Genomic DNA, 20,000 nt, shown 5'->3' with positions numbered 1-20,000 from the left:
CCGTTACACCTGTGTAATTACATTAGTTCACGTAGCACGTCCTGTATACCTATCTTTGCCTGTCGGCTTCTCCCTGTCTCTGCTTTTATTCTCTCTCTCTCTCTCTTCTCTCTCTCTCTCTCTCTCTCTCTCTCTCTCTGTGTGACGCTCTTAACTGCTCTCGTTTCTTCCTGTGTGCTTTTATTTCTCTCTCTCTCTCTCTCTCTCTCTCTCTCTGTCTCTCTCTCTCTCTCTCTCCTGAGTGACACTCTTACCTGTACGCTTCCTGTCTACTCTCTCTCTCTCCTGAGGGTTATTTAATTAATTGTATCATGATCTCAAAAATATGGATAAACTTCAAGTTACTCTAGAAATGAAGGTGTATTATAATTTCTTATCATTATAAAAACTACAAACAAAACGTGCCAAAAGAATTTTGGAAACTAAAAATTTGAAGAGAGAGAGAGAGAGAGAGAGAGAGAGAGAGAGAGAGAGAGAGAGAGAGAGAGGTTAACTGATAATTCTGAAACAAATGAGAATCGAACTGGCGTGAAAGGACCTCGAAGTTAACAGTACCCCAAAACACCATTAGAATGAGAAAAGACCCATTAAAAGAGAAAGAACGAAAAAGAAAGAAAGAAAAAAAAAAAAGGATTCAGGCGGTGCCTTTAAGGATTTATTAGGCGTTCCCTCACGGTCCTACGACGGGTCTTGTGAGGTGCAGCGGAGAGGAGAAGGAGGAGGAGGAGTAGGAGTAGGAGGAGGAGAAGGAGGATGTGGAGGCGGAGGAGGACGAGGAGGAGGAGGAGAAGAAGAAGATGGAATAGGTTCATAGAGATAAAAAAGAGGATGGGAGATAGGGAGGAGGAATGAGATGGAAAAAGTTCATAGAGATGGAAAAGAGCTTCGAGGAACGGGTAGGGGGTAGGTGGTTGTTAGGAGGTAGGGGAGGGAGTTGGGGACCAGACGTCCCGGCCAAGGAGGAAGCGACTAGAGCCGATCGTCCCTCACCTTGCAAATTCACTTGGCTTCCCCCCACCCCCAAACCCCCATCCTTCTTGAATTTGGGAGTTGGGGAAGGGAGGGTGGTAGAGCAAAAGAGGTAACCCAGAGTCTCTCTCTCTCTCTCTCTCTCTCATAGCACAATAATAACCTCCTATTCAATTCTGAGAAACCCATATGCCTCCTGACCATATATGAAATCACGTACCTGGCTGTTAGTCGACTGCCGTGTGTAGCTACTGAAATGATTAAAAAGGAAGAAGAAGACAATAAGAAAAAATGGCCGAGACACGATTGATAAATTCTTTATCGAATATATTTTTAACCGTAAAATCTTGCTCACATGACGTGACAGTCTCAGATTGACAGCAGGTGTCAGATGTTCATCACTCTCTCTCTCTCTTCTCTCTCTCTCTCTCTCTCTCTCTCTCTCTCTCTCTCTTCTTTACTGTAGTTTTGAGGTATAAATTCATCATAAGGCATCTCTGTAGGTCTGGTTATTTAGGGTATAAAATCCTAACCTACTCAAAGCTAAAGATTAAACAAAAATAGTACATTTCTATATTGTTTATTTGTATATAAATTTAATTTTTTTGTGCAGTTTTATACTTTTATTGTTATTATTTACTTATTCATATTTATATCTTCTTCCTGGTATTCTCATTTTTAATTTTCATGAATTTTCTTAGTTTTAAAAAACAAAATACTCATAGTACCAAGATTCTTGCAATGAAGACAAAAATCCAAAGTAAAATATGGTTACAATTATATCAAACAATAAATGTAAACAAAGCTTTCGGGCATCTGTACGAGTACCATTTTCAAATATATTTGTATCCATACATAACTGTGGATTTGTTTCTTATAATTTCATTACTAATGAGAGTCGGTATCTATTTGCAATAGGAATGAGCGATTTAATATATATATATATAAAACCAGACTGATATTTCAGTGTCTTTTCTCCGATTCGCCGGTGTGGTATGAGCTATAAGACCACTACATTTCGACTATATAATTATCCGTTATAAATGCAAATTTCTTTCTCATCTCCTTGACAGAGTTGAACAAATGTAGCACATATTTCCAATTTAAATCTGTATCATCTCCCTCGTTATATATACTATTTTTTTATAATATAATATTATATACATATATATATACTATATAAGTAGCTGAGTATTATATATACTACTAATATATATATATATATAATATTATATTAATATATATCATATATGCATTAGACTACAATCGTTCTTTTAATATCCAATTCACTCTACCACGGAATTAATATATTTTCATATATGTTAATGAAATGAAATTGGATATTAAAGGACATTTGTAGCATAATACATGTATGTGAATCACGGTGATGTAACAAAAAATTATATATATATATATATATACTCGTATATATATATATATATATATATATATATATATATATATATATATATATATATATAATATATATATATATATATATATATATATATATATATATATATATATATATATATATGACTAGGACTTTGGTTAGTCTTTACTGACTTGTTCTATATATATATATATATATATATATATATATATATATATATATATATATATATATATATAATATATATATATATATATATATTATAATATACCTACTGTCTTTGTTTTTTGTCCTCTTTACATTAGGCATCATACAGCTTCGGTGATAAGGGCTCTGTTTATCTGTTTGCTTTTTGTGCAATTTCATAACCAGCTTTATAGTTTTTTTTATCATTTACTTTTATTTTCAATATCAAAATTTTTTTCAGAATCATAAAAATAGATCACGACCCGAATAAGGAAATTTATTTTCCACATATATATTCCTGTGATAAATTTGGTTAATTTACTATCATGCGGTCAATTCTATGCTTTTCTTTGAATCTTGATCTAACTCCTCTTCTGTCAGTCTCCCATCGTCCATAAGTAGGAAACCCCAAGAAATTCAATCAAAACAAAGACTGACAAGACTGAGTGAATACGAGGTTCTGCCCACCATCTCGCCTGCATTATTTCCAAAGATAAAAAAGTTGAGGGCACCATTCATTATAGTTCTACGAGTGCCACACCTACTCGCTAAGACTCTCGGCTCCATCTTCTTACAGGACTACATTCTGTGCCCTCCTCCTTCCTCCCCCCCCTCCTACTCTGATACCCTCATACCCTCCCCTTCTATTCTCCTCCTCCTCCTGCTTCCCTCCACCATCTCTTTGCCCACCTACGAAAACCAGCCAGCGTTGCTCTAAAACCAACCTGCCTCCTTCGGAACCCATTCATCATTATGTATTAAGGCTTCTACAGGACCTTCCCCCCTCCTTCTCCCTCTCCCTCTCTCCCCTACCCCTCCCTCCCAAAGTATCCTAGGCTACATATCATCCCTTATCAAGGGGCATCCCATCTTTGCAGAAACTCACCTAAGGATCGCATTCCCTATACCCCGCTGCAACCTTGGACACCAAGTCCCTGCTTAACCACTAGCATCCTCCTCCTCTCCCTCCCCCTTCCCCAATGACCTCCCCCTACACCCACACACACTCACTCACATATACACACACACACACACACAAACACGCATACACACAGACACACTAAAGCTCCCACAGACTCCCATGAGTCTGCTAAAATGGCATTGGCTACAAACACGTTGCAAATCTCGAACCTCATCATCGCAGCTATTTTTGGCTTCTTCAACTTGACTTCTACGACCGGCGGTTAAATTGTGGTCTGTGATTCTTCTTTATCTTATATGATGCAGAGGAAAGCCTTATAATGCTGCTTTTTTTTTTTTTAGATATTTTTTACATTCTTCAGACATCTGGATTTCAATCTTTAAGACACTTCTTATTATGTAATAAAAAAAAAACACAATTATACTGTAAACTGTATTACTACGTAAAAGACAGTTTACTCTATAATTGTGGATTTTTATTACACAAACTGTTTTTCATGAGATTGTCAATTTCTCATCTCATTTTTTATTATGATCCCTGTTTTTTGTCGTATAACAAAAATTTGATCAGCAACGAGAAATATGATACCACTACTGCTACTACCAATACTAGTACTACCACTACTGCTGTTACTAATACTACCATTTTTATTGTTAATAATATTAATAATGATACCGGGACCACTAACAGAAACCTACGAAAATCAGGCATTCGGAAATAATCATTGATAAAATAGGAAACATCTATTAATAACTACTAGCATTTGAAAACAAGGTTTTTTATTGATCACTGTAATGAAACCAGTTTTGTAAACGCAAAAATGAACATATTTCTGCATGTAAATTAGGGGATAAATATATATACCTCGACAGGCCAGGGAAAGGGTACATGGGATTACATAATGTTAAAAATTGTAAAGTGTATGAATGCTCGGAGAGTTCCACCAGAAGATGTATTGAAGGCGCCCTCATTATGTCAAATACTAATAATTTTTATGGAAACTTGGGCATTGTTAAAAATAATTATATAAGCTAAGAAATCTGCGAATGTGCGGGTATTCGTAACCTTTGAAATATATCTAGTTTGTTAAACTCTTTCCAGAATCAAAGTCACCTTGTTTGGCTCTTTAGCGGAAGACTCCAGGTTTCTTCTCTGTAATGTTTGTTTGTATGTGTGGTTTCCTGCTTTGGTTTTTTTCCTGAGTTGTATATTATGCTCCATTGGAGTGATCAAGTCCACAATAGTTGGACGAAAGGTATGAGCTTTGTACGTACATGTATTTTTTAATACACTATGTTTCATAACAGGCATTTCATTGTGGACTTCACCTAACATATACATATACATAAATATATATACCCACACACACACACACACACACACTTATATATATATATATATATATATATATATATATATATATATATATGTATAGTATATGATGTATGTATATGTATATGTATATATATACATACATAGCTAGATAATTATATACTATAATATATATATATATATATAGATATATATATTATATATATATATATACACATATATATTATATATATACACACACACACATATATATACATATATATATATATATATATATATATATATATATATATATATATATATATATATATATATATGAATAACTTGATCATGAATTATATAAAACGTGATGCTATGTATAAATAAAGGTTTTTTCCTCCGTGGCAAAAACCTTTATATATATATATATATATATATATATATATATATATATATATATATATATATATATATATATATATATATATATATATATATATATATATATATGCGTATATATCTCCAATCCACAAAAAATAAAATATCAAACGAATACAGTAGATACTTACGAAAATAATCATTTTTCGTTCATCTGTTAACCGCTCGGGTTTTATGGAGAAAAGAGGCAACCCTACGTAAACTTATCTACGGTTCCTTCTCCTTATGGTCCTGCCAAATTCGTCCATTGTATGTAAATCGCCAATCGTTCCTCTAAAACTGGCTGTGGAAGTGATAACCTGATGGTAGCCACTAGGCTATTTCGAGCCCCTTATGTGATGCTTAATGGTAGTTCTTGTTGACTTACGGTTATTTGTTTACTTTCTGGTATGCTTATTGTGTGTGCGTGTTTGTGTGTGTGCGTGTGTGTGCGTATCGTGGGTTTGTATTTTTTGTGGCATAGGTAATATGTACGTATAATAATTATCTTGCGTAAGTTTCCAAAGTAAGGTACTATGACATAGATTTTTGTATGCTTTGTGCTTGTATGTTTGTTTGCTTTATGTGTGTATGTTTGTCTGCTTTATGTGTGTTTTTGTGTGTGTGTGAGTGTATTGTGTATATGTTCGTATTTTCTTATGGACACTGGTAATATGTACACATGATACTTATGGATGTGTAAACTTCCAAAAGTATGGTAGCGTGACTTGTAGAGTATGTTATGTTTTGTGTGTATGTGTGTGTGTGTGTGTGTGTGTGTAAGTGTATTGCTTACTGTGTATTTGTGAGTTTCCTTACGGACATTGGTAGTATGTCCGCATAAAATATAAAAATTGCTTAACTCCCATAATTAGGGATATCTGAAAGTTGGGTAAATGAAAATATTTTGTAAATACATTATGGACATTGGCAATGTGCAGACATAATACATCTAGATAAGTATGGTTTCATAGTAGGGAGATCTCTAAGTTCGTAAATGAAAATAACTTGCAAATGTATTTACACTTACGTATACTATTTTTTTTGTATGGTGACTTTTAGATTTGTGTGTGTATGTATGAATGTATTGTGTATGTGTATGTGAATGTGCTTCCTTATGGACATTGGTAATATGTACGCACAATATTTATAGAAAAGTATGGTTATATAAGTAGGGATATCTGTGAGTTGCTTATAACAAATACATTTTTCCTTATTCTTGGATGTCATATCCTGTTGGAGATAGTTCCTTGTTCTTGGATATCATTTCCTGTTCTTGGAAATAATTCCATAATTCCATGTTCTTGAATATCATTCCTCGCTCTTGGATATCTTTCCCTGTTCTTGGATATCATTTCATATTCTTGGCTATCTTTCCCTGTTCTTTGATATGATGCCCTGTTCTTGGAGATAATTCCTTGTTCTTGGATATCATTTCCTGCTTTTGTATGTCATTCCTTATTCTTGAATACCATTCCCAGTTCTTGGATAATAGTTCTCTTTCGTTTAAGTGTTACAGCGAATTATTGTTATTAATTATGAAGACTCTACTGTAACATCATCACACAGGGTAAAATTCCTGTAAAATAAGGCAGTGTGTTTTACTGTCTTACATATAAAACACTGTATATCACCATCCCTGTAAAATAAAACGCTGGGTATTACTGTTCCCATAGAATAAAACTGTATTTCTATTCTGTAGAATAAAACAATATATTGCTCTCCATATAAAGCACAATATTGATTATTTTTCCATGTAAGACATAACACTGTATGTGTTACTGCCCCTGTAAGATAAAATAGTGAGTATTAGTGTCGTACAGAATAAAACACTGTATGCTACTATCCATAAAAAATAAAACACTGTGTATTACTGCTCTGTAGAATAAGACAGTATATACTGTCCATATAAAGTACAAAATTGTGTATTAATTTCTTATAAGAAACAACACTGTCTGTATTACTGACTCTGTAAAACAAAACACAGCCTATGTTACGATATTTATAAAGCGAATTATTGTATAGTTATCACCTGCAGTACAAATAAGCTCTACGGGATAGACACTCCAAATTTGGATTCGCCTCCGGGTCTAGCCCCTTTTATAAGTCATCCTTGGTATACGTGTGTAAAGAGATGGTATCTTAATCCTTTCTGTAGGATGGTACGTAAATTTATTATAAGAACTTGCTATTTCGACACTCTCTTATATTAACGTCAGATGGTAATTGTTAAATCAGGTCTTACGATAATCTTTAGCCTAAATTTGTGACTTGACTGTCAGTTTATGGTAAGCTTTTTCTTATATGTTAAATAATGCCATTAAAACTATTTATTTATCAAAATTAGTTTTAAATCCTTAACTACGTTATGCTGATTGTAACCAGAAATATCTGCATCAACTCGAAGTAAACTCTCTCTCTCTCTCTCTCTCTCTCTCTCTCTCTCTCTCTCTCACACACACACACACACACACACCTAAAATCAGATGATTTATTAAGCAGATAACTGACCTCTTGAGATTTCCAAGATATGGAAAATCAGTTATGCTATAATTGAAATTGAAATGATCTCTCTCTCTCTCTCTCTCTCTCTCTCTCTCTCTCTCTCTCTCTCTCTCTCTCTCTCTCTCTCTTCAGCCATAGCTAGCCTTGAGTAAATTAAAGAAAATGGCCCACTGAATTAACTAACACAACTCAAAGGATAAGATAATGATGATGATTATGAAGATGATACTACGTCTAGACTTTAATGAGACAAAAGTAAAAAATAACCTTCCGTTTTTTCTCATCATTAATTAGATAATTCTTTTGTTTTTTTTTTCCTGCACCTCTTGTTTTCTGATATCGTTCCCTTTTGATGGTTTTTTTATTGTGTTTTTTTCTCGAGCTATGGACGCATAAGAGAGGAAAAGAGTTTTTTTAATTTTTTTTTTTAAATGGTGGGATCAGGATTATTTGAAGGGAGTGGGAACGCGTCCTTATAATCTCAGGAGATTATTTTTGGTTGTTCATATTGTGATATTTGTGGAATCCTTTGCAAAGGAAGTTTCATATTTTTTGGTCATCAATGTGATATATATATAATATATAAGTATATCCACATAGTATTTATTTATTATACGTTTTTATATATCATGTAGATATATATATATATTTAGATATATATATATAATATATGTATATAGATATACTATATACATATATATCTATTATCATCTATCTATCTTCATCTTTCTCTATATAGTATATATATATATATATATATATATATATATGATATATACATATATATTATATATATATACATAATATATATATATATATATTATTATATATATGTAATATTATATATATATATGTATTATATATAACATATATTATATATTCTATATTATCTATAGAATATATATATATATATAAATATATAGATAATATATATAATTTATTATATATATATAATTGTGTGTGTATAAGGATGAAATTTCAATGAAGGAATAAAAGGAACAATTAAAATTCACCTGACATTATTAAGATTTCCTCATGCATGGCTTTACCTGGTCACATGTTATACCCCTTTATGGTTCGTTGAACATGGAATCTGGGACATAATTTAATATGAGAGAGAAATTGGCTTATGTCTTTCATGAATTTGTAAAATGTCAAGGAGTTAAATACAGTTTTTTAAAAATGTTTTGACAGCCAACTGGATTTTGTCTTACTCGGGGAGTAAGCCTATAAACTACTTTGCTGTTGATCTTGCTATTGTTGTTCTGTTGGAGGGTAGGAAAACCTTTTAAAAAGGTCTGAATAAGGTTTTTCACATTGAGCTAAAAGATACAGGAATTTTAGGGTATAATATGTATGATTTATTTATTAGAATGAAAATGTAAAACAATAAATAATGTGCATGTTAAATGGTACAGAAAAATTATTGGTCATAAAGTATTGAGTATTTATTATAATTTTCGTTGGTGAAACAGCGCTCTATTTGACCGTAGACTTTAGCATGCGCCGTTAGTACGCTGGAGGTCGCATCACGCCTTGTTAATTCCATTTTTACTATCTAATACTTACATTGTATACAATGTCATTAACATGAACAATAATAGTGGCTTAACAACTGCATATTCGATCTAAACCATTTTCCATTCCTTTATACGTCAGTCTTGTCAAGCGTTTGGTAATTGAGTCTGTAAGATGTTAAATACATATTCTTCAATGCTTTGAATGTTTTCGTAATTCAATTTGTACTGTCTGCTACTTACTCTGATCTTAATCCTCTTAGGAACAATAATGTATCTCTTACATTTTATATTGTTTAAAAGGAATACAGTTTTATCATTAGCAATCACATCAAAGTGAAACTGAATTTAAATAATTCCTCTTCTTTTATCTTTTAGTTATCTAATTCCTCCTCTTTTATTTTTTGTTATCTAATTCCTCCCCTTTTATTTTTTTGTTATCTAATTCCTCTTCTTTTATTTTTTGTTATCTAATTCCTTCTCTTTTATTTTTTTGTTATCTGAGTCCTCTTTTATTATTTTTGTTTTGCCTTCTAATTTCTCTTCTTTTTTCTTTTGTTATCTAATTCCTCTTCTTTTATTTTTTTTATCTAATTCCCCTTCTTTTTTTTGCTATCTAATTCCTCTTCTTTTATTTTTATCAAATTTCTCTTCTTTTATTCTTTATATATTTCCTCTTTTATTATCTTTTGTTATATAATTCCTCTTTTATTTTTTTTTTTATCTAATTCCTCTTTTATTATTTTTATTTTCAGGAAGCTCTCCTTCGAGATATTGGGGAAATGGCCACATTACTCACAGTCACAGTCACAGCCCGGATGAAAAATTGTCCACCATCTCCAGGTAAGTTTACTGGCGTTTGTCCATGAAGAAGGATTGTGATGAGGATAGAGATTATGAAGGATTGTGAAATAGGATTGTGAATTGATGAGAGTTGATGATTGTGATGAATAGGATTGTTTTAGGTTCGAATATATCTGCTTCAGTAATCAGTGGTTTAAAGAAAAGTGTCTCCTCATTTGAAATGGGATTGTGATAAGACTAATGAAGAAGGATTGTGATAAGGGTAGATTATGAAGGATTGTGAAATAGGATTGTTATGAGAGTAATGAAGAAGGATTGTGAAATAGGATCGTTATGAGGGTAATGAAGAAGGATTGTGATAAATAAGACTGTGAAGGCAATACTGAAGAAGGACTCTGATTACGGTAGTCTAAGAAGGATTGTGGAAAGGATTATGATGAGAGTAATGAGGATGGATCGTGAAAAGGGTACATTTTGTGGGATTGTGAAATTGGATTGTGATGAAAGTGAAGAAGGATTATGATAAGTTCAGATTACGAATGATTGTGAAATAGGATTGTGATGACAATACTGAAGAAGGATTGTGATAAGGGTACATTACGGAGGATTGTGAATTAGAATTGTGATGGCAATACTAAAGAAGGATTATGATAAGGGTACATTATGAAGGCTTCTGAAATAGGATTGCGAGGACACTACTGAAGAAGGATTGTGTGGGAGGATCCTACCCATAAAACTGATTTCTAGCCAGCAATCACGAACAAGATAGACATTAATGGAGGAAATGAAGCTTTAGAATGGACGAATATAAAGATAGAGATGGAGAAGTGGAGGAAATGGTAAGAAGAAGAAGAAGAAGACGAAGAAGAAGAAGAAGAAGCAGTGAGTAATATCCTTCCTCACACTACCACCCGTCTGGGACGGGGGCTGTTGCATCACATTCTTCTCCCAAGTTGCCCCAAGGGACCACTTTCGGGTCTTCTGGAGGACCTCCCAGCCTCCGGGAGAGAGGTTTCCTTCATTGTCAATGTTTACATCGACATTCGCCTCTTTTTCTCCGTCTTCGTCTTCTTCTTCTTAGAAATTTCACCAGATGGCGGGGGACTGGAAAATGTTCCTCTTTTGTAGGAATTTCCTAATGGAAAGTTAGTTTTTTTTGTAGGAATTTAGAAATTATTAGTTATCTTTTGTAGGAATTTAGTAATGGAAGTTACTGTTTTGTAGGAATTTATGCTAAGTAAATTTTATATTTTTTGTAGGACCTTGCTAATGGAAAGTTAGTCTTTTGTAGGCATTTATCACTGAAAAGTTAATTTTTGTAGGAATATACCAATGGAAAGCAAGTCTTTTGTATGAATTTATTACTGAAGAGTCATTTTTTTTGGCAGGAATTTATTAGTGAGAAGTAAATGTTTTTTTTAGGAATTTACCAATGAAAAAAAGAGACTTTTGTACGAATATTTTACTGAAAACTTACTCTTGTAGGGATTTAGAAATGGAAAATTATACACATACATAACAAGGTCCTTATGACAGATGGCATTTCTACGCGAGTAATAATTGTAAGAAAACTAAGACTTGGATCTATTTACGTTCATTACGCCTGAACTAAGGTGTCCTCAGGTAATACCGAAATCATTTCAGACCGATGCTGCGAGGACAATGTATTATTATTATTATTATTATTATTATTATTATTATTATTATTATTATTATTATTATTATTATTATTATTATTATTATTATTATTTTGAAGATGAAACCTATTCATGTGAAACAAGCTCAGCAAAGGGGCCATCGACTTGAAATTCAAGCCTCCAAAGAATATGGTGCTCATTAGGATGAAGTAAGAGGAGGTATATGGAACAAATAAATGATCAAATTGATAAACAGATGAAAACGAATTAAAATGGAAGGCGAATAGTATTAGGGTTTTAATGAAAGGATGGTCGAACAATGTTTCGGCTTCTCGACTTCTGTCTGGTCCTGTCTCCAGTGACAATGGTTTTATTCCCTGCTCATTCCGTAGACCATTATCACAAATCACCGAGCTACTCCCATATGGCAATAACCAGTGACCTTCGGTTCCCATGTCTCGAGGGTACTGCCATATTGGGACTCCAGCTTACTGGATCAATCCACATTCATGCTCTTGTATGGGCTGATCAATTATAAGGCGCACGGTTAATGTGAGAGTGAAATGTTCTTTTTCCTCTACGTATGTTCTCGTTTTCTATTGGTACTCAAAATTTTATTGATCAGTTTTTTTACTTTTTAATAAGTGGGATTTCCCTTTACCTCATCTTACCTCTTCCTAACGAACACCATAATATTCTTTGGAAGCTTTAAATTTCAAGCCAGTGGCCCTTTTGGTAGGCTTGTTCATATCAATAGATTTTATCTTCTGAATTTTAATATTTGAATAATAATAATAATAATAATAATAATAATAATAATAATAATAATAATGTTAAGAAATTCACAGTCTCATGAAGAACAAATTATTAAAAAATCCACAATTATATGTAAAAATATATTTCTGTGAACGGTGTTCGAAAGTCTGTTTTTTTTTTCATTGAAGTATACTCTAACATATAATTGTGGATTTTTTATTTTTGAACCAATAATAATAAATGATCTAACTACTACTACTAATTTCTAACTAACTACGACAACTAATAGTTAAGTCAATTTGGGGTTTTGATGTGGGTCGACTACTTAAGGCACAGGGCATAAATATGCGAGTGAAATTAGCATTTCGTTTTGTCCTGTTTTTTGTTGTACGTTTTCATGTTCAGGACAGGTTTTTGTCGAAGTGAAATTAACGAATAACGACAGTTTTAGCGATGGTACTCTTCGTTTTTTGTGGGTCCTTGGCTGACAGCGGTACTTTGTGAGAGAGGCTTCTGCTGTTTTTATATAAAATCTTTATTGTTATTATGTTCTTTGTACTTTTTATCCCCTGCCATGGAATGTCGCGAGGTATCATCACTAGACCGAACAATAAACTATGTCAGTAATTTATTAAATTTATTTTTTATTATATTCTCTATATTTTCTCTCTTACTATAGAATGTTGCAAGATGCCATCATTCGACCTAACAATAAGCTTTAATATTAGTTATTATTTTAATAGTTTTTTTTAAGTTCAAGGCCTCGTTGTGTTTGGTAGTTTCTATTTTAGAATAAAAGGGTGTAAAAGTTTTTTTTTTTTTAATTTATTTTGAGTTTTATAAACACGAGTTTGCATTGTAACAAAAATAAGACTAGGGGATAATAACAGAGAAATTACGTAAACAAAGAAACGTGAAATAAAGAGAAATATATAAGAAAGGGGAAAACAATAAGGAAATAGATAAGCGGATACAACGCAAAAGCTATAAGTGAATAAGCGTAAAAAGTGAAAAAGGACGACAATGAAACGAAAATAAATAAATTAATAAAAAGATTGAAGCAGAGGACGATCGAGCGGCGTCTCAAGAGCGGACCACGTGGTCCGTCCGTTGCAATAGCAACATCCGGTCTCACTGCAAAGAAGAATTTTTCTGCAATAATTGCAGGTGGTAGAGAACGCCCCAGGTACGGATGCGAAGGTCGAGAATTTGTTTGTATGAAGTATTAGAGATGCAGAAGTTATTTATGCCATGTGGTAAACATATTCTTGGATTTTATGTATGCACGAATAGTATGTATTCATGTATGTATGTAAGTATGTATGTATATACATATATACATACATGCACACACATATATATTGTAATATATATTATATATATTATATATATATATATTTATCTTATGATATTAATAAAATTTTTAATATTAATATAGATATTGATAATAGTCTATATAATATTTGTTAAGCACCTTTTCCCTTTTTCTGGTTCTCAATTCTCAAAAGGACACGTATATTTACTGTAAAAAGATATTAATGAGTTTTTGAAAAGAGATGCATTGCTAAACATAGTTTTTTTTTCAGTCAAGTTTCCATTTTGTGATGTCAAATATTGTTTTATTTTTCAAAATTCGTTTAATAAGTGATTTTACATATCTTGAAGTTAGAATTTATATTTTCATCTAATCATAGTTATAGATATATCAAACTATCAAAGTATATATATATGTATAGTCATAAAATATAGATATTGATTTAGATACATTGAAAAGTTCATTTTTATTATTCTAAATCTCCCAAGCAAAACATCAACATGTCTTAATATCAGAGGGTGAGTGGTTTCACTTACAAATGAAAAAAAAAGAAAAATAAATTTCGTAATATGAAATTTTATATTATATACTCATATAGATATAGAAATGGTTATAGATATAGTGAAAAGTTAATTTTACCATCCTATAATCACCCAGGAGAGTATCAGGATATTAACATATTAAAAAATTTGTATTTTCTCTTCATTACAAATAGAAAAAACAGGGTTATTCTAATGATATGAAACTCTAGACCCCATAGTTATAAAATTACCTCAAATTGATACACTGGGGTTAGCCTCAGCCAGTAATTGCATGTCAGTATTTGCTAATGAGCTTAAGAAATTTACATCAATCATTTTGAAAATGGGGAAGAATATCTAGGTTATGTTTTGTGGAAACCATTGAAGGAATAGATATTCTTTATTGTAGATTATCTGTTGCAGAGGAGATACGAATAGCCAATCAAACTGCAACTTTTTTCATATCAGTTAGTAGAAATATGTTATTTTTAAACTTTATTCGTCTGTCATAAAGTACTAGACTAGATTAGGAATAAAATTAAAATTCAATCAATAAATATACATAAATGATAGAATAGTCACGGTACTATAGACTGATAAAAAAGGGTAGATTTAAACAAACTACTGACCATTTCAAGGCCTGCGGTGCATAGGTTTTCTTAAATATCTTTTTAAATATCAACTGTATCTTCTTGAAATTTTGGCCCAACATGTTTTAGGCCTCCCGCTAATGTATGGCAATATAACTAAGTATCTAAAATTATTAATAATGGCACTTTACTCTTGAACATTTCCAATTTTCTTTGCATTTGACTAAGACTTTCGGACACCGTTAGGAAAGACGGCCCGCCCACTTCTTTCTCTCCCTGTTAACAAAATATGAATGAAAGTGTACCGTACTACGATTATGATGTATAGTGTTTTACATTTTTAAATTACTCTATGGATTATTGTTTTATGTATCCAAATTAGTTTATGCAATAAAATTTATTTGTTTCATTATTTTGGGAGATTATTATGACCTCTTGGTTTATTTAGAGTATATATATACTGGAAAATATACCCGCTGAAAATTAGAGGGGCAGAAGTTACAAGCTGTTCAGGTGTGTTTATATTGTCGTCCGGCTTCCACCCGCCCATCCTGAACTCAATGCCATCGAGCAGGTATGGGCGCATATGAAGCTATATGTACGTTCATCGTTACGGCATTTCACCAGGGCAGACCTAAAGGCCAGATTGGAGGAAGCAAGGCTTGCTGTCACTAAACAGGTGTGGGAAGGAGCTGTCCAACGAAGTCAAGCTTTCGAGAACGAATACTGGCTTACTGGCAACGTCCGGCATTGCATAGATCCAATCGTTGTCAACGTCGCCAGTGATGACGAGGACGATCTGTTTTTAGACAGTGATGGGGAGTGAGCTGAAATATCCTTATACGTGTGAATATATAGTCCTGTAATTAATAAGTTTTGACATATTTATCCACCAGTTTTTTATTTTGTTTGTCTATGCTGTTTTCATGGTTACTGCAAAAATTTACTTCAAAATCTGTAAAATTTCTGTATATAATGTACATACTTTATTGGATATATATAATAAAATAATGTATATAGTGATCTTACTTTTAAATAAACTATGATCTGTTTTTTTCTTTCCATATTTATATATCCAATAATAATCTAAAGTTGCGACTACCACACCATTCTCATGGAAATAGATAAGAAAGGTACAGGATAAATAAAAACATACAAATGGCTTTATGAAAAGTCATCAGTAATAAATGGTAGTTCGTGTACATTTTAAAACGTAAAAAAAAAAAACATATGGTAGTACACTATTCCATTCATAAGTATCAGACAGAGTAAGAAAGAGAGGAGTGGGCAGCGGGCTCTTTTTCCTAACTTCTTTGGCTAAGCCAACGACAGGTGTTGTTTCTATATTTACAACTAATACTGAGGAAATGAAGTTCTCTTAAGTAAAGTGCCTTAATTATTAATTCAGGGTACTTAATTATATTGCCATATATTAGCGGAAGGTGTAAAACATGTTGTGCCAAATTTTCAGGAAGATACAGTTATTATTTGAAAAGATATTTAAGAAAACCTATGCATCGCAGGGCTTGAAATGGTCAATAGGCTTATCTAGTTTAGATACAAACAATCTACCCTGTTTCTAAGTCCACCTCGAGATAAATTGCCCTAAATTAAGGTCTATCGTATTCCACAAATCAGTTATTTGATGGGATGCCCTAATTACTTTCCCTGACATAGAAATCAGTTGAATTTTCACATTTTTACCAATTGACAGATCATATGTCTCTTAAAGGTTTGAGGCCTTTAAACCAAATCTTGAAAGATAATCAAGGAATCCCATTTGTACGTTTTTATATTGTTATTATTAATATCAATCTTCATATCTATAAAGTTCAGTGCTCGTTGGAGAAACTAGAGCTGAGGGCTCATTCTATCAACCAATTTTGTAGAAGAGAGAACTAAATCCTTTGAGGAGCTGTAAGTAAGCAGTTAGACTGAACGTTAGGACTAAAGTTTCTATATACTTATTATAGTTGAGTCTGGATATATGTCTTCATCCTATTTAGAATCAGGCGACGCTTCCTTATAGCATCAATTTTCAAATATCTTTTATTTATGATGAAATCAAGGACGGTTTTAGTCCCACTAGGCCTAGTGCTTTTCAAATGTTTTTCTTAAGATGATAACAGCATTGGTAGGCATTAATATGTATTAGTTTCAAGTATTGTATGTTTATATAGTACTGCAAAGTATTTAAATACTAAATGAGGTTCTCGTTTACTTTTATTTAGCCATTAACTTTGAAAATGTTGGGCCTAATTCATTTGTCATAGTTTACCTAGAACCACCCGTTTACAGGAACTGACGTTTTCTATAAAGTCTTTCTTAGGTGATGAATGAAAACGAGAAAGAAAAACTTGATGGCAGACTAAACTATTTGTTTCTTACCTTTTTCGCGTTAAAGGAATGATATTCTCTCTCTCTCTCTCTCTCTCTCTCTCTCTCTCTCTCTCTCTCTCTCTCTCTCTCTCTCTCTCTCTCTCTTCTTATAATATATTCATTTCAATACACTAGCTTGTCTTTCGTTAGCTTTCAGTCACGTAATTCTCTCTCTCTCTCTCTCTCTCTCTCTCTCTCTCTCTCTCTCTCTCTCCTTATAATGTATTCATTTTAATACACTAGCTTGACTTTTGTTAGCTATCAGTCACGTAATTCTCTCTCTCTCTCTCTCTCTCTCTCTCTCTCTCTCTCTCTCTCTCTCTCTCTCTCTCTCTCTCTCTCTCTGTTATCTGTAACATTTAATGCGTCAAATATCCTAATAAAATCCACCTGTCTTTGACGAACAGTCGTACCGTTCGTCACCGTAACGTTCTGGCGTTAGTAGCTAGCCCGCCACAAACCGTCCTCCCCTCCCCCACAACAACCCACCCACCCACCCCACAACACCCCTTTCTGGTATTTTTATAGACCCACTCCGTACCGAATACAGTTAACTTGACAATCATTAGTGAATTTAGGCTCGTGTTGAGTCGCGAGTCGAGCTGAACTAACGAATCAGGAGAACGAGTTATTGCTCGTCTGCAGAATTCCAGAAAAAATAAAAGTATATGGAACTAAAATTCTGCCTTTTTCGTGTTAGCCAAAGATATGTTAACATTTGCATTATTTAGACATTTAAGTAGACGATTGTCGCTTTCTGAAGTTAATTGAGAATTATTTTATAATGAAATTTGAGGTCAACTAACTAGTTATTTTTCATAAGTAGAAGAAATTTTTTTTGAAAATCTCTCTCTCCTCTCTCTCTCTCTCATCTCTCTCTCTCTCTCTCTCTCTCTCTCTCTCTCTCTCTCTGTATATATATATATATCATATATATATATTATATATATATATATATTATTATATATATACATGTTTTTATGTATATATTACATATATTTTATATACTTATATTATATATATATATATATATATATATAGATATATATATATCTATATAATATATATATATATATATATATATATATTATTTCGAAATTCTGGACAAGATTTTATCGCTGTGAAAGACTTCGTTTTATATTGTTTCATTTTAACGAGAAAAATACTTGTACCTCGGAGTTCCTCTCTCTCTCTCTCTCTCTCTCTCTCTCTCTCTCTCTCTCTCTCTCTCTCTCTCTCTCTCTCATACCATTCATCACCTTATATTTTTAATGCCCCTCCTTTTTTAAATATCTCTGAATGCGTATCCGAAAATGAATGGTTAGTTTTCTCTTGTGAGGTCGAGCGAACTGCCCATCTCAGCGTGAAGGCTCCTCATTTGAATACCATTGGTCCGGGTGTTTTCTTGCAAAACTTTTACCTCCGAAATTTCGCTGATATTCCAGGCGCTTTTATGGGGGGGATGCTTCCGTCGTGAGGTTCATAGATACATATAGTTATATGATAATGTATATATATATTATATAATAATATATATAGATATATACTAATATATTATATAGTATTATATATATAATTATTATATATATATATTATATATTATTATAGATTATATATAATATATAATTATAATATATATAATATATATATAATTACAAAACGCTTCAAAATTTTTTTAAATGCAAAAAATTAAGTTAGAAGTCTATTGTCCAATATAAATAGATACTGTTATCACCAGTATTATGATTACTATCTTTTGATACTACTTCAGCATATTGTGGATAGTCTCTAGATTGTGTATGTTACTGTCTTTATTCTGTATATTCCATGTATATGGGCCTGAACTCAAATAAAGAATATTTTATATATATATATATGTATATATAATATATATAATATATATATATATATATATATATATATATATAGATAAAACATACAAACGCTTGTATATATATCTAAAAGAGAAAAAGATAAAAACAGCGAGAAGAGAGAGAGAGAGAGAGAGAGAGAGAGAGAGAGAGAGAGAGAGAGAGAGAGACGAGAAGAGAGGAGAAGAGAGAGAGAGAGAGAGAGAGAGAGAGAGAGAGAGAGAGAGAGAGAGTTATGCCTCAGCCGTAATGTATGGTCTGGTGAAAAAATATTAACCTTGATAATTGCAGGGTTAGTCTAGTCACGAACAGGTGAGCTGGTGAGGTCAGGTCAGGTTTGGAGAGTGAAGGAATGTGAACACACTCGAGTGAGTACATTCACATACATTCACATACTGACGCACATACACATACACTTATAGTAAGAGGGAAGGCATTAGTTCATGAAGCTTGCTTATGAGGTGCTATGTGTTTTTCATTTATTTCACGTAGTCATTTTTTGTTTATTGTTAACGGTTCTATTTCTAGCTATTTATTGAATTTATTAATTTGTTTATCAGTTATTTAATTTCTTTGTAATCTTCTGAAATTGATGTATTTCCTTTTATTATTCTTTTTGAAATGGTTATAAGTCGAGTTTACAATTAGAGGTTACAGTACTTCAGGTATAGTGAAAGTGCTTCGTAATTTTCAGTCTCTCTCTCTCTCTCTCTCTCTCTCTCTCTCTCTTCTCTCTCTCTCTTTCCCCACACCCAGTAGGAAATTACTTTTGTGCAAAATACTTCATTGAAGTGAAATCAGAAACACTACAAAATCATGCCTGACTTATACAGTTGTATTGATCACAATATCGCTTCAGATTCAGTGATATTCTGTATTTTTACTAAGAATCTTCGATTGTATTCAT

At 32.4% G+C, this 20,000-nt stretch overlaps 1 protein-coding gene across 1 annotated transcript in view; it reads left to right on the top strand.

Annotated features, from left to right (window-relative positions):
• The window catches only part of LOC135218600 (calpain-9-like), a 390,351-nt gene that overhangs the window by 150,445 nt on the left and 219,906 nt on the right, over positions 1-20,000 (top strand). The window contains exon 3 of the mRNA XM_064255028.1: positions 9,976-10,063. Within this exon, the coding sequence (XP_064111098.1) occupies positions 9,976-10,063 (88 nt within the window). The remainder of the gene's footprint in view (positions 1-9,975; positions 10,064-20,000) is intronic.

Source organism: Macrobrachium nipponense, chromosome 9 (genome assembly GCF_015104395.2).
Source record: "Macrobrachium nipponense isolate FS-2020 chromosome 9, ASM1510439v2, whole genome shotgun sequence".
NCBI classification, from domain to species: domain Eukaryota; kingdom Metazoa; phylum Arthropoda; class Malacostraca; order Decapoda; family Palaemonidae; genus Macrobrachium; species Macrobrachium nipponense.
Note: the sequence above shows the minus strand (reverse complement) of the source record. Positions and strands in the feature narration are given on the sequence as shown.